General features: G+C 42.5%; 1 protein-coding gene across 1 annotated transcript in view; it reads right to left on the bottom strand.

Moving 5' to 3' along the window:
• Positions 1-24,337, bottom strand: part of eps15 (epidermal growth factor receptor pathway substrate 15) — a 139,732-nt gene that overhangs the window by 40,844 nt on the left and 74,551 nt on the right. The window contains exon 13 of the mRNA XM_080195481.1: positions 21,522-21,594. Within this exon, the coding sequence (XP_080051607.1) occupies positions 21,522-21,594 (73 nt within the window). The remainder of the gene's footprint in view (positions 1-21,521; positions 21,595-24,337) is intronic.

Genomic DNA, 24,337 nt, shown 5'->3' with positions numbered 1-24,337 from the left:
CAGGTTCACCCCTCAATTCCTTCGCATTCTTGAAATGAATGCTCATCTGGCTCTAATGTTACATGCAGAAATTCATATGGGGTTGTATATAGCATTCGCAATGTAAAGTGAGGTTTTTAATAGATTACTAATTTATCTGCAGTGTTGCCTAGGCAAATTGAAGAATACCGTGTTGATGCTATCAAGATGGTAAGTAAGTGATTCCAAGTAGATAGGAGGCGTGTAGTGGGGAGTAGAGTTGGCATCTTGGATGTTTGACAGAGAATGCGTTTGGTGCAAAGGATTATGGCAAGCAGTCCATGGATGTGGGAATCCTGTGAGAGAGGTTCTAGCACTAGAGTTTTGGGCAATGTCGGAATACGTGTCATCGGCCAGTGGAATTGCAGCAGAGAGGGGGCATGTGGATCTGGATTGCCTGGAAACTAATAACAAAATACATTGTCTGGTAAAATTTAAGGAAGAAAGGGGGCATAATAATTGAAGCTGAAGTTTTCATTTGTCCTGCAATAAAGAATAAAATGTCAAAAGCATTTGTTCCTAGCCGGTTGTTAATTGATTGACACACAGTGAGTTATACTGGCAAAAAAAACCTAATTGTATTATCAGTGGCAGACAATCATAGGAAAAGATTGTGTTATGGCAGGCAAGGGATTCAATTAGAAGGTAGACAGTAGTTCAGTTGTGAGATTTGATGTCCTGTAGGTCTTGATACAAGGGTTCAGTAGCACCACGGGGGGGTGGGGGGGGTGGTGGTGGTGGTGGTCTAGAAGTAGATGTCAAAGTGATCAGGATTGGGAGACAGATTAGGGAAGATGAGTCAGGAGCTGGGAGGATAAGGGTTGTGTGTGACATTCAGCCAGTTAAGATATTTACCTACATTATATTTGGATATTATAACATATCCAGCAATATTAAGAAGCATAAATCATAGAATCCCTACAGTGCAGGAGGAGGCTATTCAGCCCATTGAGTCTGCACCAACAATAATCCCACTCAGGCCTATCCCCATAACCCCATGTATTTACCATACTAATCCTCCTGACATGAAGGGTCAATTTAGCATGGCCAATCAATCTAATTCACACATCTTTGGAGTGCGGGAGGAAATCAGAACACCCGAAGGAAACCCACACAGACATTCCAATCCAACAGTCATCCAAGGCCAGAATTGAACTTGGGTCCCTGGCACTGTGAGGCAGCAGTGATACCCAGTGTGCCACCATGCCGCCCCAAGACTAGAAAGAATGAAAGCAAAGTATCACAGAAACTGCAGGTCCCACCTACACTTTCACCACCAACACATCATGTGGCAAATCTGTAATGGGGCAAAAAGAGAACTAAAAAAAAAATACAACAGCGGTACTCATCCAATTATACATTTATAGAACCTGCATAAAGTGCCAACTCTGATTATGTCAACGTGCATGAACAGGACTACAACAGCAAAATCAAAGCTACAGGTAAATAAGAAAAATAATTTAAATATATTCAAAATGTCCAGCATTTGGCTTGAAACAAGAATAGCTTTGCCATTAAAGTCCCCAGGACCGGATGGAATGCATCCGAGGGTTCTAAAAGAAATGGCGGAGGTGATAGTGGATGCCTTGGTGGTTATTTTCCAAACGTCGCTGGATTCCGGGGAAGTGCCGGAAGATTGGAAAGCGGCTAATGTTACGCCGTTGTTTAAGATGGGTGCCAGGCAAAAGGCAGGGAATTATAGGCCGGTTAGTTTAACATCTGTTGTGGGTAACATGTTAGAATCCGTCATCAAGGAGGAAATAGCAAGGAATCTTGAGGGGAATTGCTTGATAGAGCAGACGCAGCACGGTTTCATTAAGGGGAACATAGAACACTACAGCACAAACAGGCCCTTCGGCCCACGAGTTGCGCCAATCACATCACCACCTACCAATCTATAGACCTATCTATAACCCCCAATCCCATTAAACCCCATATACTCATCCCCCAGCGAGTTCGCCTCCACCACCACTGACGGCAGCCGATTCCATTCACTCACCACCCTCTGAGTGAAAAACTTACCTCTAACATCACTTCTGTACTTTCCTCCCCGCACCTTAAATCTGTGTCCTCTCGTAGCAACCATTTCAACCCGGGGAAATAGCCTCTGAGAATCCACCCTATCTATTCCTCTCAACATTTTATAAACTTCTATCAGGTCGCCTCTCAACCTTCGTCTCTCCAGGGAAAAGAGTCCCAGCTCCCTCAACCTAACTTCATAAGGCATGCCTCCCAGTCCAGGCAACATCCTTGTAAATCTCTGCTGTACCCTTTCAATAGCTTCTACGTCTTTCCTATAGTGAGGCGACCAGAACTGCGCACAGTACTCCAAATGAGGCCTGACAAGGGTCTTATAAAGTTGCAGCATTACCTCCCGATTCCTAAACTCAATCCCTCGATTAATGAAGGCCAGTACACCATACGCCTTCTTGACCACATCCTCCACCTGCGAGGCCGATTTAAGAGTCCTGTGGACCCGGACCCCAAGATCCTTCTGCTCTTCAACACTACTAAGACTCCTGCCCTTGATAGTGTACTCGTTCCTCCCGTTGGTTCTGCCAAAATGGACGACTACACATTTATCCGCGTTGAAGTCCATCTGCCATTTCTCCGCCCAGTCCTGCATCCTATTTATGTCCTGCTGCAACTTTTGACATCCTTCCAGACCATCCACAACACCACCGACCTTCGTGTCATCAGCGAACTTACTTACCCATCCCTCCACTTCCTCATCTAGGTCATTTATGAAAATAACAAACAGCAAGGGTCCTAGAACAGATCCCTGCGGCACTCCACTGGTGACTGACCTCCATGCCGAAAAAGACCCATCCACAACCACTCTCTGCCTTCTGCAGGCAAGCCAGTTCTGGATCCATAAGGCCAAAGGCCCTTGGATCCCATGCCCTCTCACCTTCTCAAGAAGTCTTGCATGGGGGACCTTATCAAACGCCTTGCTGAAGTCCATGTATACCACATCCACTGCACTTCCTTCGTCAATGTGTTCAGTCACATTATCGAAGAACTCAACTAGGCTCGTAAGGCACGACCTGCCCTTGACAAATCCATGCTGACTATTTCTGATCATGTCAAACCTCTCCAAATGCTCGTAAATCTTGCCCCTCAGAAGTTGTGTCTGACAAATCTATAGGAGTTCTATGAGGATGTGTCTAGGGCGGTGGATAGAGGAGAGCCGGTAGATGTGGTCTTTCTTGATTTTCAGAAGGCGTTTGACAAGGTACCTCACAAGAGGTTATTGCAGAAGGTAAGGGGGCATGGAGTTGGGGGTAGGGTGTTAGCGTGGATAGAGGATTGGTTGTCAAATAGGAGGCAGAGAGTGAGGGTTAATGGGTGCTATTCGGATTGGCGGTTGGTGACTAGTGGAGTGCCCCAGGGGTCGGTGCTGGGGCCTCAGCTATTTACCATTTATATAGATGATCTGGAGGAGGGAACCGAGTGTATGGTGTCGAAATTTGCTGATGACACCAAGATTGGTGGAACGGCAAATTGTGCGGAGGGTGTGGAGAGTCTGCAGAAGGATCTAGATAGGCTGGGCGAATGGGCCAGGAACTGGCAAATAGAATTTAATGTTGGCAAGTGCAAGGTGGTCCACTTTGGTAGGAATAATGGTAGGAAGGACTATTACTTACGTGGCGAAAAACTGCAGCGTGCAACGGTGCAGAGGGACCTCGGGGTCCTTGTGCATGAGTCGCAAAAACCCAGCCTGCAGGTGCAGCAGGTGGTCAGGAAGGCTAATGGGATGCTGGCCTTCATAGCGAAGGGGATTGAATATAAAAATAGGGAGGTCTTGCTGCAGCTGTATAGGGCATTGGTGAGGCCGCAGCTGGAGTACTGTGTGCAGTTTTGGTCGCCGTACTTACACAAGGATATTTTGGCCTTGGAGGGAGTGCAGAGGAGGTTTACTAGGCTGATACCGGAGTTGAGGGGGTTGAACTATGAGGAGAGGCTGAATAAACTAGGCTTGTACTCGTTAGAGTTTAGAAGAATGAGGGGAGATCTCATTGAGACGTCTAAGATGATGAATGGGATGGATAGGATAGAGGTAGAGAGACTCTTCCCGCTCAGAAAGGACAGTAGGACTAGGGGGCACAGCCTCAAGATAAAGGGGGGGCGGTTTAGAACGGAGTTGAGGAGGAACTTCTTCACTCAAAGGGTGGTGAATCTCTGGAATTCTCTGCCTGTTGAAGTGGTGGAGGGTGCCTTGCTAAATATTTTTAAGACGCGGGTTGATGGGTTTTTGATAAGCGAGGGGATTAAGGGTTATGGGGAGAGGGCGGGAATGTGGAACTGAGCCGCGACAGATCAGCCATGATCTTATTGAATGGCGGGGCAGGCTCGAAGGGCTAGATAGCCTACTCCTGCTCCTATTTCTTATGTTCTTATGTTCTTATTAAGTGTGATTAGGAAATAATTTGAAACCCTCTAAATTTACAAAACAGATTCCATAGCCACCATAACCATTAAATTACAAATTATTTAATGGATGTATTAATATAATTACAGAGGCAGGCTATCTAAAATGAAGTTCAGAATATGCAATCAACTTCTTAATAGTGGGAACATTCTTGAAATGTCATAACAGCATGATTGGTATGACTATCAGAAACCCTATAATTTCCTCCCACGATCTTTAATGAAAGATGTATCTGTGTTGTAGTACAAAGGAAAAATTGGATTTCAGCATTTGTACTTCCCCACCAACATGTACAGTCTCGTTGCCATAGAAGGCATCAATGCCAATCCTTCCAGCTGCCACAATCTCTCAATCTGAAACAATTTTTCAGATGCAAAAACGATAAATCGTCAAACCAAACATTAGGACTTAAACTACAATTGCAGTATTACTCCAAAGTTACTTCATTTTGCACTGATACTAAGTAGTTCTGATATAAATCTGGAGTTAAAGGTAATTTAGTGTCATGGTGAAACAGATGGAGACTGCTTCTATTAAGGAATTTCTCTCCATTTTATTCTAATTTGCCTACTAGACTTAACACTCACTCAGTTCAACCAGCAATCAACAAAGATGATAGAATGGCAGAGTCAAGAGAGTGTAAACTATACAATGCTCCCATCAAACTTTAGTCCTGTCAACTTCTGTTCCACAATAAACAAGGGAGATTCATTCTAGCATCGGAGGCAGCATAGAAGAGTTGAGGTGAATCCCTAGTGTTGAAGGCATGAGCTAGTGGGAACGAAACAGCTACAAAATAATTTATCAAGCAAACTCAGCTTTGGTTGAAGTGCAAGATTCAGTCATTTCTTTCAGATACAAATTAAATATATAACAGGCTGTGTTTTGTATAAATAAGCTCATAAGCATCCAAGAAGGTAAAAGCATGAACAACTGATCTTGCTCCAAACGAACTGGAACTTTGATTCTGCTGTTCCTATAAGACCTTGTTGGGCACCAGAGCTTAGCTTTCCAGTCAGCCTCTGTAAAATAAGTATAGGGGCCTGACTAGTGGACCCGATACCGAACTAGACCAACTACTACGGAGACACCATCAATAAAGCAAATAGAATGTTGAATAGTCGAGTTAAACCAAGTCAAAGAAGGCCACGAATAAAGTATGCAGGGTTTCTATCAGACTGCGTCTCACATACAATGTCAAGTTCCGATCAAGAACACCGATTCTAGTGTTGGAAGCAGAGAAGGGTCATTAGATTCCAGCATCAAATACGAGTTATTGGGAATGACCTGTGAAATTTAACTTTTTCAGCCTGGGAAAGGGGCATCCAAGATGAAATCTTACAGTGATTTACTAGGTTGTATTAATAACATGGGAAAATGATAGGGTTCTAGTGTATGGATGAACGAAAATGGAGCAAATCATCTTTTTCACCCATAGAGGGATTGATCCTGACTAACTGATCTCTTGAAACAAATGGCAACTGAAAAACAGCCCTGGATATTAGCCCACGGCCAATAATACTGTTTCAAGGCTTAAGATTAAATAAGTTATACTTCTTTATACTATATTGCATCTTTGACCCCAAAGCAGGACATTTTGAGTTCAATTTGTTTTGTTATCAATGTGAGATTTTCTAAGTATTTAAACTGTCTCTTTTAAGGCAAAACAGAATATCTTAGAACAGGAGATTATTTGATTTAATTTACTATTGTCACATGTATTGGTATACAATTAAGAGTATTGTTTCCCCTGCTACACAGGGAAGGATACAGTGCAGAATGTAGTGTTACAGTCATAGCTAGGGTATAGAGAAAGATCGACTTAATATGAGCTTAATATGAGCTCCATTCAAAAGTCTGATGGCAGCAGAGAAGAAGCTATTTTTGTGTCAGTTGGTACGTGTCCTCAGACTTTTGTACTTTTTTCACAATGGAAGCAGGTGGAGTATCTCTGGGGTACGTGAGGTCCTTGGTTATGCTGGCTGCTTTGCCAAGGCAGTGAGAAGTGTACACAGTGTCACTGAATGGGAGGTTGGTTTGAGTGATGGACTGGGCTTCATTCATGACTCTTTGCAGTTTCTTGCAGTCTTGGACAGAGCAAGAGCCATATCAAGCTGTGATATAAGCAGAAAGAATGCTTTCTTTGATGTATCTATAGGAGTTGGTGAGAGCTGTAGCTGACATGCCAAATTTCCTTAAGCTTCTGAGAAAGCAGAGGCGTTGGTGGGCTTTCTTAAGTATAGAGACTGCATGGAGGGACCAGGACAAGTTGTTGGTGATCTGGACACCTAAAAACACGGAGCTCTCGACCATTTCTACTTCGTCTCCATTGATGTAGATAGCGCATGTTCTCCACTATGCTTCTTGAAGTAGATGACAATCTCCTTTGTTTTTTGGCATTGAAGGAGAGATTATTGTCGCCGCACCAGTTCAGCAGATTCTCTATTTCTTCCTTGTACTCTGTCTCGTCATTGTTTGAGATCTGACTCACAATGATGGTGTCGTCAGCAAACTTGAAAATCAAGTTGCAGAGGAATTTGGCCATACAGTCAAAGGTGTATAAGGGACTGAGGACACAGCTTTGTGGGGACCAGTGTTGAGGATGATCGTGAGGGAGTATTGTTGCCTGTCCTTACTGATTGCAGTCTGTGGGTTAGGAAGCTCAGGATCCATTTGCACTGGGAGGAGCCCAACCCCAGACCATGAAGCTTAGAGATGAGTCTTGTAGGAATAATGGTGTTAAAGGCTGAGCTGTAGTCTATGAACAGAAGTCTGACAAAGGTGTCCTTGTTATCTAGATTCCAGGGTTGAGCATAGGGACAGGGAGATGGAGTCTGCTATGTACCTGTTATGGCAATGGGTGAACTGTAGTGGATCCAGGCAGTCTGGTAGGCAGGAATTTATTTGTGCCACAACTAACCTTTCAAAGCACTTCATAATGATAGTGAAATCATATTGAACTCTACCCAGAGATTCTGTGTGATTTGATTGTTCTGAGGACCAAGTTGAAACCCACAGAAATGCCAGTTTTCACAAATCGAGTCAAAAGAGGGGGAGCTGATGCTTTTAGGGTACAGACTCTCAAAGAGGCAAAGAGCTGGAGAGGAAGATTTGCAGAACTCAGTGATGCAGAAGGACCGGAGTGTCCTTGTACATGAGTCACAAAATGTTAGTACACAGATACAGCAAGTGATTAGGATTGTCAATGGAATGTTGGCGTCTACTGCAAGAGGAATGGAATATAAAATCAGGGAAGTTTTAATGAAGCCATTCAGGGCCATCTAGAACAGTGTACACAGTTTTGGTCTCATTTGAAAAAACAGAAGCAGTACAGGAAAGGTTCACTCGACTCATTCTGGGATGAAAGGGTTTTCCTATGAAGAAAAGTTGAATATGTTGGGCCTATAACTACTGATGGTTAGAAGAATGATGGTGATCTTATTGAAGGATCCTGCAGGGAACTTGACAGGGTAGATAAGGGGACGATGTTTCAATTTGTGGGTAGATGAGAACTTGGATACACAGTTTAAGCATTAGAGGTCTTCCTTTTAAGAACTAGGTGAGGGGAATTTTTTTTGTCCCACACAGGTCATTAGTCTGTGGAATCCTCTACCCCAGAGAGCAGTGGAGACTGAGTCATTGAATTTATTCAAGGCAGAGTTAAACAACCAGTTTAGTCATGATCTTATTGGGTTGCAGAGCAGGGTCAAAAGACCAAATGGCTTCCTAAGTTCTATGTTCCTAACAGAATGGATTTCCTGTCTTAAGTGATGAGAATTGTAGAAATTTATAGAGGTTCGAATGATAGGGGATTGAGTGAAAAGACTTTAAAAGTACATTGAATGACATGTTTTGGTGAGGCAGGGAGAAGAGAGCCTGTTGAATAGCTGGGATGAGTATTGGACTTCATCTACCAGGCTACATATCTACATATGGTTTACAGAGCTTGACAAGGTTGATGCAGGAAGGATGTTTTCCTGGTTGGGAAGTCTAGAACTAGAGGACACTGTCTCAAAATAAGAGTTAGGTCATTTCAGATTGAGATTGAAATCGAGATTGAGATGAGGAAGAATTTCTTTACTCAGGGGATAATAAATGTTTGGAATATTCTACTCTAGAAGACCATGGAAGTTCAATCATTGAGTATGTTCAAGAAAAACTGATATATTTATAGATGGTAAAGACATTAAGAGAAATGGGGAAAGTGTGGGAAAATGGTATTGAGATAGAAGATCATCCATGTTCTAAACAAATTGTGAAGCAGGCTTCTGAACCATAGAACTATAGAATCCCTACAGTGCAGAAAGAGGCCATTCTGCCCATCATGTCTGCACCAACTCTCTGAGAGAGCATCCCAGTCAGGCACTCCCCTCCGCCTTACCCCAACTTCACACATTTACCATGCCTGATCCACCTAACCTACATATCTTTGGACACTAAGGGGCAATTTGGCATTGCCAATTCACTTAACCTGCACATGTGGAGGCTTTGGAGAGGGTACAGAAAAGATTTACCAGGATGTTGCCTGATATGGAGGGCATTAACTAGGAGGAGAGGTTGAGAAACTTGGTTTGTTCTTACTGGAATGACAGAGGTTGAGGGGAGATCTGATAGAAGTCTAAAAGATTATGAGGGGCATGGACAGAGTGGATAGTCAGAAACTTTCTTTCCAGGTGGAAGAGTCAATTACTAGGGGGCATAGGTATAAGGTGAGAGGGGCAAGGTTTAAAGGAGATGTACGAGGCAAGTTTTTTTTTACACAGAAGGTGGTGGGTGCCTGGAACTCGCTGCCAGGGGAGGTAGTGGAAGCAGATATGATAGCGATTTTTAAGGGGATTTCTTGACAAATACATGAATAGGGGGATATGGTCCCCAGAAGGACAGGGGGTTTTAATTCAATTGAGCATGCTTGGAGGGCTGAAGGGCCTGTTTCTTTGCTGTAATCTTTTTGTTCTTCGAACTAAATACTTAGGAAAAACAGACCATCTTCAACTGCCAACATGATAACGTACCGATAATAAAAAAAATCTTTGGAATGTGGGAGGAAACCAGAGCACTGAAAAGGAAACCCACGCAGGTACAAGGAGATTGTGCAAACTCTACAAACACAGTCACCCAAGGCCGGAATCAAACTCAGATTTCTGACACAGTGAGGCAGCAGTGCTAAATACTGTGCCACCGTGCTTCCCTTCTGCTCTGAATGGCTTGCTTCTGCTCCTATTTCTTCTGATCTTATGTATTAACATTGGGATTTTTGGGTATATTAATGAGTTAATGGGAAGCATCTTTTCTGTAGTTTAGTATATTAGTTACCTACTAAGTCATCCTTAGTTGATGTTGATTTTAATTTGTTTCTTACAGTAACTGTCTTAAAACCTGAAAGCCTGTGTGATTCCTTACATCAATCCCTGGGAAATTCACATCTCTGTAAAAGTTAGCAGTCTCTGCAGGGTTCATAATCTGATTTGATTTACTGTCACATGTATTAGTATACTGGTACTTTGTACTTCGTCTTGCCATCTGATGCGTAATATTCTGCGAAGACAAGTCATGTGGAAATGATTGAGCTGTCTTGCATGCCTTTGATACACAGTCCACGTTTCACAGGCATACAGGAGGGTAGTGAGTACCACGGTGCTGTAGACCTTCAGTTTTGTTGCTGGGCTGATTCCTCGACGTTCCCATACAGTGGAGCGCAGTCTACTGAAAGCAGAACTTGCCTTTGCTATTCTGCAGTTAACTTCTGTAACAATTGTCACTGCTCGGGAGAGGGTGCTGCTAAGATACGTGAACCGCTCCACTGCCTGTAGTTTCTGCCCTTTGATTGTGATTGTGGGTTCTGTGTACGGTGCATGAGGAGCAGGCTGGTGCATGACTTTGGTCTTTTTTGATGGTGAGTCCAAAGTTGTCACAAGCCATGGAAAACTTGCCCATATTGTCTTGCATCTCTGGCTCTTAGCCAGTATACAGGGCGCAGTCATCAGCAAACAGGAAGTCTCTCAGAACAGTCTCCTTCACTTTGGTAATAGCTTGAAATCTCCACAGGTTGAAGAGTTCCCCATCCACTCTGTACTTGAGGCTGATTCCAGCAACACTGTCCTGGAAGGCATCATTCAGCATGGCAGTAAACATCAGACGGCAAGACAAAGTACCAGACACTGAAGTTCTCTCTAGAGCAAGTCTATCATCAGTCCACACACTGCTGATGAGAGCGCAGAGCCAGTAGGCAGGTCATGTCATCAGTATGCCAGACAAATGTATACCTAAGCAGCTCCTTTTTGGAGAACTCTCTGCTGGAAGATGCTCACGTGGAGGGCAAAGACACACTTAAGGCCTCCCTGAAGTCGCTGGACGTAGAAATGACCACCTGGGAAACGCTGGCACAAAACCGCCCTAACTGGCGCTGCCTCATTCACAAAGGCTGTCAAACTTACGAAGCAAGGTGCATTGCTGAAGCACAACTTAAGCGCGAGCTGCGCAAGCCCAGGACCACCAGTGCAACATCTACAGTGCCTACACAAGTCTGTTCAATATGTGCCAGGACATTCTGTGCCCGAATTGGCCAGATCAGTCATCTCTGGACACACTGCAACCAACCTCAAAATGACTAATGGTGTCAAGGTCCTCATCGATGACGATGGGCAAACAACATTAGTATACAGTGAAAAGTATTGTTTCTTGCGCACTATACAAAGCATACTGTACATAGAGAAGGAAAGGAGAGAGTACAGAATGTAGTGATAAGTCATAGCTAGGGTATAGAGAAAGATCAACTTAATAAGAGATAGGTCCATTCAAAAGTCTGAAGGCGGTAGGGAAGAAGCTGCTCTTCAGCTGTACAGTCGGTTTTTCAGCAAAATTTAAACCCGATGGCTTTATGCCAGGCAATACAAGAACAGATACAATATTAGTTCCAGCAACTCCTCCTCCCAGCCACATCAGGGTGAATCATCCAACATCCTTGATGCTCCATAATCCATCGGCCCTGGTTAATGCTCTGTGGACATGGGTTCAAATTCAACCAGGGTAGCTTGTAGAATTTAAATTCAGTTAATAAAGTGCAGGATATAAAACTAGTCTCAGTAATGGTGACCATGATACCAATTGTAGATTGTTACGTCTGAGTCATTAACGTCCTTTAGGATAGTCAATATGTGACTCCAGATCCACTCTTAACTGTCCTCTGAAATGGTCTAGTAAACCACTCAGTTCAAGGGCAATTATGGATGGACAAGTGATGAAAGAATACAAACAAATTTGAGTATCAATAAGATTTGCCTTGGGCTCCTGGTCCCCATGGCAATCAAGTCACATCAGCTTATTATGGGCTTATCAGTATGGAGATCATATGCCCCTCACCACTATTCCATTTTACTTTGAATTCAAAGAGACAGTTTAAAACATAACCATTTTATAAAACCTAGCATTCATACAAGGGAAGTGGGATTGGCAGATCCCTTTTGAGATGGGAACTTGTAATAAGTATTTGTCCTGGCTTGGTGGTGGCATAATCATCTTGGAATCAAAAATATACTGGGTGCAAGCCCCATTCTCAAGTCTTCAGCACCATTGGAAATATTGTTTTTCAAATAAGACACTAATCTGAGTTCCCCCATTTGTCCACTTGGATGGATGTGAAGGTACTGTCTGTTCAGCAGCAAAATCCTTCCTAATCAACATTTATCCCTCAACCAACATCATTAAAACAAACAACCTTTCCATTTATGTCACTGCTTTTCATGGAAAACTGATGTGTGAAAACTGGTTACCACATTCCCTATGTTATATAAATGATGACACTTCTATAGCTAATTTATTGAATGCGAAGTGCTTTGGGATGTAAATACAGCTTTATTCTTCTTTACTTTTAGTAGATATGGTAAACCTTTGTGATTCCTGTTGGCACAGGAAATTCTTTTTCACTTGATCACATGAATGGAGAGGGGGTTGTGGGGGAGTGGGGGATGTCTGCATAAGAAGGCGGCAATTGTCAACTATACCCTTCATCTCCTTCTTGAATATTTATGCTAATAAAACTTACCTCACATCCATTACACTTCAAAGGTCAGACACAACATGTCTTTTCTTTAAAGAAGCCATTGTCCCTGAGTTTTAAATGTACAAGTAATTTACTGATCTATAACTGATCTCAGCGATGATTACAGACAGCTGCAGCTAATTGGATTCCCACATGCAATATCTGAACAATTACTTTAGCAGCTGAATGTTACAACTGTGCTTTGAACTGTTCTTGAGAAATACTGTACAACATCCACAAGTATAGACAAGAATATATTTCTTCTTTTCTTCAGGTCTCCTTGCATTATGCACTTTCTGGCTAAGAGCACGTGTTAAGCAAATATATCCAGGTCTCATCAATTTTTAATTAAAGCAAAATTCTGCCAAAGCTGGAAATCCTATTTTAAATAGAAAGTGCTAGAAGTGCTCAGCTGGCATCATTGCAGTGAAAGCAACAGAATTAAAGTTTCAAATTAAATATGACTCCTTATCAAAGACCTTCAGTGTTCCAAAGAGTCATATGGATTCAAAACATTAACTATTTCTCTCTCCACAAATGCAGCCAGACCTGGTGAGTATTTCCAGCACTCTATTTTCCTATGGCTATGGTGCCTCACAAAAGGGTGCTGCATAAGATTAAGGCACACGGAATTGGAGGTAAAGTGTTAGCATGGATTGAGGATTGGCTATCTAACAGAAAGCAGAGAGTTGGAATAAATGGGTGCTTTTCCAGTTGGCAGTTGGTGACTAGTGGCGTGCCGCAGGGATTGGTGCTGGGGCTTCAACTGTTTACCATATACATAGACGAACTGGAGGAGGGGACCGAGTGTAGGGTAACAAAGTTTGCAGGTGACACAAAGATGAGTGGGAAAGCAAATTGCGTGGAGGACATAGAAAGTCTGCAGAGAGATTTGGACAGCTAAGTGAGTGGGCAAGGACCTGGCAGATGGAGTATAATGTTGGCAAGTGTGAGGTTATCCACTTTGGAAGGAATAATAGGAAAATGGACTATTATTTAAATGGTGAAAAATTACAACATGCTGCTGTGCAGAGGGACCTGGGGGTCCTTGTGCATGAATCACAAAAACTCAATTTGCAGGTGCAGCAGGTGATCAAGAAGGCAAATGGAATGTTGGCCTTTATCATGAGAGGGATGGAGTATAAAAGCATGGAGGTCTTGCTGCAATTGTACAAGATGCTGGTGAGGCCGCACCTAGAGCACTGTGTGCAATTTTGGTCCCCTTATTTGAAAAAGGATATATTAGCTTTGGAGGGAGTGCACAGCAGGTTCACAGGTTGATTCTGGAGATGACGGTGTTAGCTTATGAGGAGAGATTAAGTAGACTGGGCCTGTACTCGTTGGAGTTTAGAAGGCTAAGGGGAGATCTTATAGACATATAAGATAATGAAGGGGCTAGACAGAGTAGAAGCAGAGAGATTATTTCCTCTTAGAATGGAAACTAGAGGGCACAGCCTCAAAATAAGGGGGAGTCAGTTTAGAACAGAGTTGAGGAGGAACTTCTTCCCCAGAGGATAGTGAATCTCTGGAATTCTCTGCCATTGAAGCAGTGGAGGCTACCTCGTTAAATGTGTTTAAGTCACAGATAGATAGATTTTCGACCAATAAGGGAATTAAGGGTTATGGGGTGCAGGTGGTTAAGTGGAACTGAACCACTATCAGATCAGCCATGATCTTACTGAATGGCGGGGCAGGCTCGAGGGGCTAGATGGCCTACTCCTGTTCCTATTTCTTATGTCTTTATGTTCCATTTTGAAATCAGGCATTGCATGATGCATCGATGTAACTTGAGAATTATGTTCTAATCTTACTGTGCAAAAATATCTGGTCTCTGTTTTTTAATGCGCGGTTATCATAGATGTTGACATACAATTCATCCATTAACGCCTCCAAAAATTAAAGTGAACTTGTATGCCAAGTATCAAATGGGAACTGCAGGGATAATTGGTCACATCTTGAAGTGTGAAACAAAATAACACAAATATTTCATATCACATTAACATGGCATGATTTATTGAATAAATTAATTGTTCAAAGAAGAAGTTTTAAACCCCATCAAATTCATTGTGCTTGGCATCTGATGCAAAGAGTTCACCCAATTTATTCCAAATCACTTTGGCTATGGCAATGGTGTAATTGTCAGTGGTTAGCACTACTGCCTCAGTGCCAGGGACCCAAGTTCAATTCCAGCCTTGGGTTAATGTTTATGTGGAATTTGCACACTCTCCCATATCTGCTCGGGTTTCCTTCCACATTCCAAAAGTGTGCAGGTTAGATGAATTGGCCATGCTAAATTATCCCATAGTGTCCAAATATGTGTAGGTTAGGTGGATTAGCCGTGGCAAATAAACAGGGTTACAGAGATTGGGGGGGGTGCACCTGGATAGGATGCTCTTTCAGAGAGTCGGTGCAGACTCAATGAGCCAAATGGCCTCCTTATGCACTGTCAAGATTCTACGATTCTATGGCATCATAGAATCCCACTCTGGATCAGATGTGAGACTTTTGGTTTTAGAATCATCCCTTTAAAAGTCATCTTCTTCCTCTTCCAATGAATGGATATTCCAGAATTTTTGAAAGTTTGTGCATTCATGATTTGATAACAAAACTATAAAATATCAAGTGAGACAGCAAGCAAATTTCCTCTCTTTGTGGAAGTTTTTTTCTCCACCAACCTGTCACCTAATCCATTTGGAGCAAATTTGGTCCTTAAATGGCTTGTTGGGGCACACATCCAAAGGTTGAACTACATACATTAGATCCTCCCCCAGTTTAACTGCAATATGGTTGTCTTTTTTTTCACTGGCACCTTTTGATCTTATTGGTTATATGGGATCTGAATATGTCCCACAACACTAAGCTAAATTCTTCACGTAGGCCACCAGGGCATTATCAATCCATAAATAAAAGAAAAATATTGTGGATGCTGGAAATCTGAAATAAAACCAGAAATAAAACTTGAGGAGAATTGTTTGATAGAGCAGACGCAGCACGGTTTCGTTAAGGGGAAGTCATGTCTGACGAATTTATTGGAATTCTGTGAGGATGTGTCTAGGGCGGTGGATAGAGGAGAGCCGGTAGATGTGGTGTTTCTTGATTTTCAGAAGGCATTTGATAAGGTGCCGCACAAGAGGTTATTACAGAAGGTTAGGGGGCATGGAGTTGGGGGTAGGGTGTTAGCATGGATAGGGGATTGGCTGTCAAATAGGAGGCTGAGAGTGGGGGTCAACGGGTGCTATTCGGATTGGCGGTTGGTGACTAGTGGAGTGCCCCAGGGGTCGGTGCTGGGGCCTCAGCTATTTACCATTTATATAGATGATCTGGAGGAGGGAACCGAGTGTATGGTGTCGAAATTTGCTGATGACACCAAGATTGGTGGAACGGCAAATTGTGCGGAGGGTGTGGAAAGTCTGCAGAGGGATCTAGATAGGCTGGGCGAATGGGCCAGGAACTGGCAAATGGAATTTAATGTTGGCAAGTGTGAAGTTGTCCACTTTGGTAGGAATAATGGTAGGAAGGACTATTACTTACATGGCGAAAAACTGCAGCATGCTACGGTGCAGAGGGACCTCGGGGTCCTTGTGCATGAGTCGCAAAAACCCAGCCTGTAGGTGCAGCAGGTGGTCAGGAAGGCAAATGGGATGCTGGCCTTCATAGTGAGGGGGATTGAATATAAAAGTAGGGACGTCTTGCTGCAACTGTACAGGGCACTGGTGAGGCCACAGCTGGAGTACTGTGTGCAGTTTTGGTCACCGCACTTATGCAAGGATATTTTGGCCTTGGAGGGAGTGCAGAGGAGGTTTACTGGGCTGATACCGAAGTTGAGGGGGTTGAACTATGAGGAGAGGCTGAATAAACTAGGCTTGTACTCGTTAGAGTTTAGAAGAATGAGGGGAGATCTCATTGAAACATATAAGATGATGAATGGGATGGATAGGATAGAGGTGGAGAGGCTCTTCCCGCTCAGAAAGGACAGTAGGACTAGAGGGCACAGCCTCAAGATAAGCAGAGGGGGGGACAGTTTAGAACAGAGTTGAGGAGGAACTTCTTCACTCAAAGGGTGGTGAATCTCTGGAATTCTCTGCCCGTTGAAGTGGTGGAGGCTGCCCCGCTAAATATATTTAAGACGCGGGTAGATAGGTTTTTGATAGGCAAGGGGATTAAGGGTTATGGGGAGAGGGCGGGAAAGTGGAACTGAGCCACGACAGATCAGCCATGATCTTATTGAATGGCAGGGCAGGCTCGAAGGGCTGGATGGCCTACTCCTGCTCCTATTTCTTATGTTCTTATGTTCTTAAATGCTGGAAAACCTCAGGTCTGGTAGCAACTGTGGACAGATGTTTCTCTTGGTTTCTCTCTCCAAATTAGTGTTATATGAATCTCATCATTAGAATGTTTTCAAACATTTCTACTCCACAGTTCTTGGGCATACCGAAATCCATGGGCATTTCATCCATGTTGCCAACATGGCTTAGAACATAGAACATAGAACACTACAGCACAAACAGGCCCTTCGGCCCACGAGTTGCGCCGATCACATCACCACCTACCAATCTATAGACCTATCTATAACCCCCAATCCCATTAAACCCCATATACTCATCCAGAAGTCTTTTAAAAGACCCCAGCGAGTTCGCCTCCACCACCACTGACGGCAGCCGATTCCATTCACTCACCACCCTCTGAGTGAAAAACTTACCTCTAACATCACTTCTGTACTTTCCTCCCCGCACCTTAAATCTGTGTCCTCTCGTAGCGACCATTTCAACCCAGGGAAATAGCCTCTGAGAATCCACCCTATCTATTCCTCTCAACATTTTATAAACTTCTATCAGGTCGCCTCTCAACCTTCGTCTCTCCAGGGAAAAGAGTCCCAGCTCCCTCAACCTAATTTCATAAGGCATGCCTCCCAGTCCAAGCAACATCCTTGTAAGTCTCCTCTGTACCCTTTCAATAGCTTCTACGTCTTTCCTATAGTGAGGCGACCAGAACTGCGCACAGTACTCCAAATGAGGCCTGACAAGGGTCTTATAAAGTTGGGTAGTCATATTTTTTCTGGTGATAAATAGCTGTAAACTAGTAATTTAGCATTAAGGCCTGTTAATGGCTTCTGAGCAACCTCGCTGACCTGCTGCAACACTGGACATCTTTTGGCCTTCAAGTGGCTGCAGGAACTAGCTGTTACTCTGAAATCCTTGCTGGAGTCAGGTTTTGACTTGGCCTACTTAAGCACATCTAAACACATAGCATTTCTGGTGATGATGAAACCAATCTGACCATTTTCGAGAAACAATTCTAGTACACGCTTCTCAAAATCAGCCCAGTAACTGATCCCTATTCTGATGGTGCATTTGGTCTTGTGAATTTTCTTCAGGGCAGATTCTTCTTCTTTCATTCTCACACCAGTTTTTCACCATTACCAAATTCCCTTACTGTAGCAGCTTTTGATGAGTTAACAGATGTTGCAACATTTAGCTTGAAACCAACTTCATACTTAGAGTCATAGAGAAATGCAGCATGGAAACAGGCCCTTTGGCCCAACTCATCCATGCCAACCAGGTTTCCTAAATTGAGCTAGTCCCATTTGCCAGTGCTTGGCACATATCCCGCTAAAGCTTTCCTATTCACGTACCTGTCCAAATGTCTTTGAAATGTTGTAATTGTAGCTGCCTCTATGGCCTCCTCTGGCAGCTAATCCCATATAAGCACTACCCTCTGTGTGTGGAAAAGTTGCCCCTCGGGTCCCTTTTAAATCTTTCCCCTCTCACCTTAAATCTATGCCCTCTAGTTTTAGACACACTTACCCCGGGGAAAAGACCTTGGCTTTTCACCTTAACTATGCCCCTCATGATTTTATAAACCTCTATAAGGTCACCCCTTATCCTCCTCATTGGGTTTCTTGGTTCTCTTTGTCAGTCACTACACAGGATCTGCTCTGCACGAGTGTATCTTAAATTCCCATACACTTCCGCAACACGGCCGATGACCTGCCTGATCCCTTGCACCCAGTTAAGGTAAATAAAACATACATTTATGGGATGAAAACTTGTGGCTGTAAAAGGGATCAACATGTATGCAGAGTATATGTAAAAACACAATTTCTGAGGTTGTCTTATATGCTGGGTCAATTTATATGCTGTAATCTATGTTATAGTGTGTCTGAAACTTAGTTATGAACCTCAAACCACCTTGGCAACTCACTTAACAGAACAAACAGAAGTTTTTTTTAGGTGAACTAACATTATTCAAATATATATCAAATTTAATAATTATCACTACATTACCTGGTATTTCCATCACCTACTGTGTACACATTTAGAACTGAATAGTCTCATTAGCGATAGACAACATGGTTTTGAACAAGGGAGGTCATGTCTCACAAATTTGGTTGAGTTTTTTGAGGAGGTGACAAAAATAATTGACAAGGGAAGGGCCGTGGATGTGGTCCAAATGGATTTTAGTAAAGCATTTGACAAGGTCCCTCATGGCAGTCTGGTGCAAAATGTAAATCTCACGGGATCAAAAGTGAACTAGCTAGATGGGTACAGAACTGGCCTGGCCATAGAAGACAGAGGGTAGCAGTGGACGGGTCTTTTTCTGATTGGAGGTCTGTGACTAGTGGTGTTCTGCAGGGCTCCGTACTGGGACCTCTGCTGTTTGTGATATATATAAATGATTTGGAAGAAGAGGTAGCTGGTCTGATTAGTAAGTTTGAGGATGACACAAAGATTGCTGGAGTTGCGGATAGTGATGAACATTGTCAGGGAATACAGCAGGATATAGATAGGCTGGAAAATTGGGCAGAGAAATGGCAGATGGAATTTAATCCAGATAAATGTGAAGTGATGCATTTTGGTAGCTCTATTGCCGAGGACAGCTACACAATAATATGGCAGAACCATCAGGAGTATAGACACGCAGAGGGATCTGGGTATGCAAGTCCACAGATCCTTAAAGGTGGCAGCACAGGTGGAAAAGGTGGTGAAGAAGGCATATGGCATGCTTGGACGGAGCATAGAGTATAAAAGTTGGCAATATGATGTTGCAGTTATGTGGAACGTTGATTAGGCCACATTTGGAATACTGCATCCAGTTCTGGTCGCCACACTACCAGAAGGACGTGGGGGCTTGGGGAGAGAGTGCAGAAAAGGTTTACTAGGATATTGCCTGGTATGGAGGGTATTAGCTATGAGGTGAGATTGAATAAACTAGGGCTGTCCTCCCTGGAAAGACGGAGGTTGCGCGGTGATCTAATAGAAGTTTATAAAATTATGAAGGGCATAGATGGGCTGAACAGTTGGAAGCTTTGTCCCAGGTCAGAAATGACAAACACAATGGGTCACAAGTTCAAGGTAAGGGGGGGCAAGGTTTAATACAGATACGCGGGGGATGTATTTTACACAGAGGGTGATGGGGGCCTGGAATGCACTACCAAGCAAGGTGGTTGAGGCAGACACGCTAGGATAATCTAAGACTTATTTCGATAGCCACATGAACAGAGTGGGAATAGAGGGATACAAACGGATGGTCTAGTTAGGAACACAGAGTTAGGTGCAGGCTTGGAGGGCCGAAGTGCCTGTTCCTGTGTTGTATTGTTCTTTGTAACACTGAAAAAATATGTTGCCTCTGAAGCAGTGACAAATGGTATAATTTTCTACACCTTACCCTGTCCAACACTACTGCTTTTATACAATAAGAAACAAAATGTCAATATCAAATATTATTTCTGGATATCTGGATAGCAATAATATGCAATAACAAAAAAAAGCTAAGCATATCAAAGTCGGTGTGCAACCAAGCAAAAACAACATAAAAGGAAACTACAGGAAAGCACTGGATGGTGAATTGAAAACTCTACTAATTTTTACACTATGCTACGCTGCAAATCTCAAAAAAATTAGCATGTTGCCGAAAGAAAATGCATAATATTTGCTTACTGACTCCCTAAAATGCTATTACAGGTAGAATGTACCAACTTAGTTTGAATTAAATCTCCCAACCTAACAGGATGACTGATACATTTTGTGAATGAGCTATGATGTCATGTATGGTGTTGATTTTATAATGTTCCGTTTCTATTACTGAGGGAGAGGATTTCAGAGCAAAATCTTGGTGCTAATCATGATGGTTATGGATATCTGTGATGGTCATATTAAAAACAGGCTACAATAGAAGTAATGCCCAGTTAAGCTAGTTCCTCCATCAAGGCCATCCAGCAACCAGGGCAAGTACAACTTGCAATTTAAAGAAATTGCCATGCAAATTCTTTACTGATCAATTTGTATACAGTCACTGCAGCAAGTACCCTAGGACTGGACTAAATCACAAGGAATCTTATTCCCGATAAGAACATAAGAAATAGGAGCAGGAGTAGGCCATCTAGCCCTTCGAGCCTGCCCCGCCGTTCAATAAGATCATGGCTGATCTGAAGTCGATCAGTTCCACTTTCCCGTTTTATCCCCATAACCCTCAATTCCCTTGTCTATCAGAAATCTATGTACCCATGACTTAAATATATTCAACAAGGTAGCCTCCACAGCGATGTTGGACAATAAACTAAACACCAACTCTGCCCAACAACATCTTAGGCAAAAATATGCAAAGCATAATGTTGAAGTGCAAAAGATCTTTTTACTTTAGGCTAATCTCTGTGTGAACTAAAATGTCATTACACTTGAACAATCAGAAATTTGTATGTGCTAAAAATAGTCCTCCCTTTTCAATCACATATTTTCAAACATTGTTCAATATATTTTTAATTTATTCTTAATGAATGTACTGCAAAACTACGGCAAGTACATTTTGACCAATGACAACACAATTTTGTCATCATGAAAAATAGCCATTGCGTGCCTTCAGTAAAATTCTGCATGATGCAACTGACTTGATACTGTAACTAAAATCTTTCACCATCGGGAAAACTGGCAAAATCTCAGCTCTTGAAAAATAGCCAGAAAAATATAGCAAGGGCAAGATGACTTTGCAGATGCTGGTCCTTTAATTTAAAAATAAATTGCTGCAATTAACACTCACCTGGACCTCACTTGTTCGCTGTTTGATGGCCTCCTCCTTTTCTTTGATTTCCACTTCCACACTGCTTTTCTCCCTGGAAGACCAGCAGATAAGGCAGGTATATTTAAGGACATCGGCAACAACAGGAACAGCCAGCCAGCTCCCAAACCCTGACTCGCCCTTCAAATGCATCTTCAGGCGGCGAGCTAATGCTTAACGGTCCTGGTTTTGATCTCAATATACCTTGTTTTAAACTATGGACAAAAAGCCCAGTTGCAGTGGAGAATGAAAATGTCTGCTCTCAGGAGTGGGTTTTGTGAAATACAGAGGCAAAAATCAATGAGACGTTTTCTCACCACAAATGTCACTGTTGCTAGGGAGCTGTCAGCTAATGGAAACTAGAGTTTAGAGGAAGAGGAGGAGCTAAAGATCATCCCACCATTAAATAACATTCAGTGTTAAAACACTAAATTTTAAACAATTATACACGCACTTTTGCTAATGCCAACAAACTAATATATGGTACAATGTGATTTACAATAAACCTATTTTGAAGAAAAAACAAAAAAAAAGTGACCTTCAGAATCTGACAAAAGAGATATTTTGTCTTTTCAAATAATGCATTTTTGACCACACAAAATCAGCACTTTATTGAAATGCTAAATTGGCATATATTGTTAAAGTATACAACATAAATGAACTGGCATTGTGGCTTTTATGTACTGTATACTAATTCCCCCACCTCTATCTATAATGTAGGATTTTCACAAACAGGACAGTGTTTGCATGATTTCATCTAGAAATATGTCCCCAGTGCACAAACATGGCTGACAATTATTTTTTGACCTATCAGTTATCATTTCTACCTCACAACACATTTTTCCATCTTCTACCACCCACCCACCCGCCCGCCCCCGCCAATACCAATAACCTGACAGTTTTGAGACTCACCGTTCGCTGGGTGGAGAGCGGTGCCGTGGAGATTTTAAACAATCTCTTACAACTCGCATCATCTTTGCAGCACATTCTGCTTCATTCTATGTTGGCACTGAGTTTAACATTACAAATGTGGGGTTCAAAATCAAACGCAGGTCCACTGAGTGCCGAGAGTGAATCCTATGACAGCAGACCTGCATGATATAATCAGCAAAGGCTGATGTTCTCCAACAGCTGCAAGCCTGCCCTCTCTCACCGTGTACGCAGACAAGGGCTTCAGATTCCACAGAATCAGTTCAGGTACCAGGAAATAGCAGTCACGTGAAAACTTCCCCAGCTCCAGAGACTCTACATACTGGATTTAATTAATCATTCATTTCACTCACTGTTGATGGGGTAGCGGACATGGTGGCATGAGGGGTTGGTGGGGGGGGGGCACGAGCAGGAGAAAGAGATTGTGGGGGATGGTTCCCTTGATCTTCCCGCAAGATGCCTGATTGGGCTTTTAGAAGAATTTAAATGGACAATTCCCTGTGTGCATCCCTGTTTAATTATACCACACGTGCCGCTTGACAAGGAAACTGAATATATCATAGCAGGAGGCTACAAAGCCTGTGTGACAGTGCATGAGGGTGATTTACACTAGCCAAGAAAGCAGCAGCAGAAGTGTTATGAAACAAACAAGGGGTCAATTGAAAACTGTCATGATTCAATAGTAGCAATAAATTAAAGAATAATTAACAAGTATAGGAAATGAAATGGAAGCACGGGTATGAAATTAAGGTCCCAGCTCTATTTTAGGGACTATTTACTCACAATTTTTTTAAAAAGTGTACCACATGCACATTTAAGTTATGATGATCTTAAAACCTCTGGTTTAGAGGTCTGCCACAACATTTCACCAAGCACTTAGTTTTTCTTCTGGGCTATGATGTGCACTCAACAAACGTCTTAACAATTTCTTCAGGTCATAAACATGATCAGATGGTTTAAACTTCAACCGAAGCTTCATGCATTATTGACCACTATAATTAAAGATTTTCCTGGACAATTCATCCATCAATTGTCAATTCAAAATGATGAGTATCTATTATTCAGACACCTCGCAATTAAAATACAATTTAATAATGTTTCATTGAAGCAGCGAGGGCCTTCAAGAGGTGACTTTAAATGAGCCTTCAGTTGGTTCAGAACAGAACATTTTAAATGATTTTAAAAGGTAATAATTCATATCACCAACAGTTCATATATGTCACAATTTTCAATTGGAGAAATTTAAAAATTTAGCAAATCAACAACATATTTATATAGTGCTGTTAACATAATTATATGTCCAAAGGCTCTTCAAAGGAACATTATAAGACCACAAGAAATAGGAATAAGAGTAGACTGTTCGACCCCTTGAACTTGCACTGCCATTCAGTAGGAATATCATCTGACATTCGTCACGTCCACTTTCTTGCCTTTTCTCTGTATCCATGGATTCCCTTGCTGATCAAAAATCTATCCATCTCAGCCTTAAACATACTCAATGACTTTGCCCCCCACAGCTCTCTGTCAAGCAGTTCCAAAGACTCACAACCCTCAAAGAAGAAATTCCACCTCACCTCAGTCTTAAATTGGTGTCCCTTTATGCTAATACTACGTATTCTGGTCCTAGACTCTTCCACGAGAGGAAACATCCTCTCAGCATTTACCCTCTCAAGCACCCTAAGAATCTATATGTTTCGACGAGATCACCTCTCGTTCTTCTAGATTCCAATGAATAGTCTCCCCCCGTTTAAGCTTTCCTCAAGACAATCCCTCCATACCAGGATCATCCTAGTGAAACTTCCCTGACTGCATCCAATGAAATAAAATCTTTCATTAAATAAGAGGACTAAAACTACTCTCAATACTCC

This window comes from Carcharhinus amblyrhynchos, chromosome 9 (genome assembly GCF_965287045.1).
Source record: "Carcharhinus amblyrhynchos chromosome 9, sCarAmb.v2.hapA, whole genome shotgun sequence".
Classification (NCBI taxonomy): Eukaryota; Metazoa; Chordata; class Chondrichthyes; order Carcharhiniformes; family Carcharhinidae; genus Carcharhinus; species Carcharhinus amblyrhynchos.
Note: the sequence above shows the minus strand (reverse complement) of the source record. Positions and strands in the feature narration are given on the sequence as shown.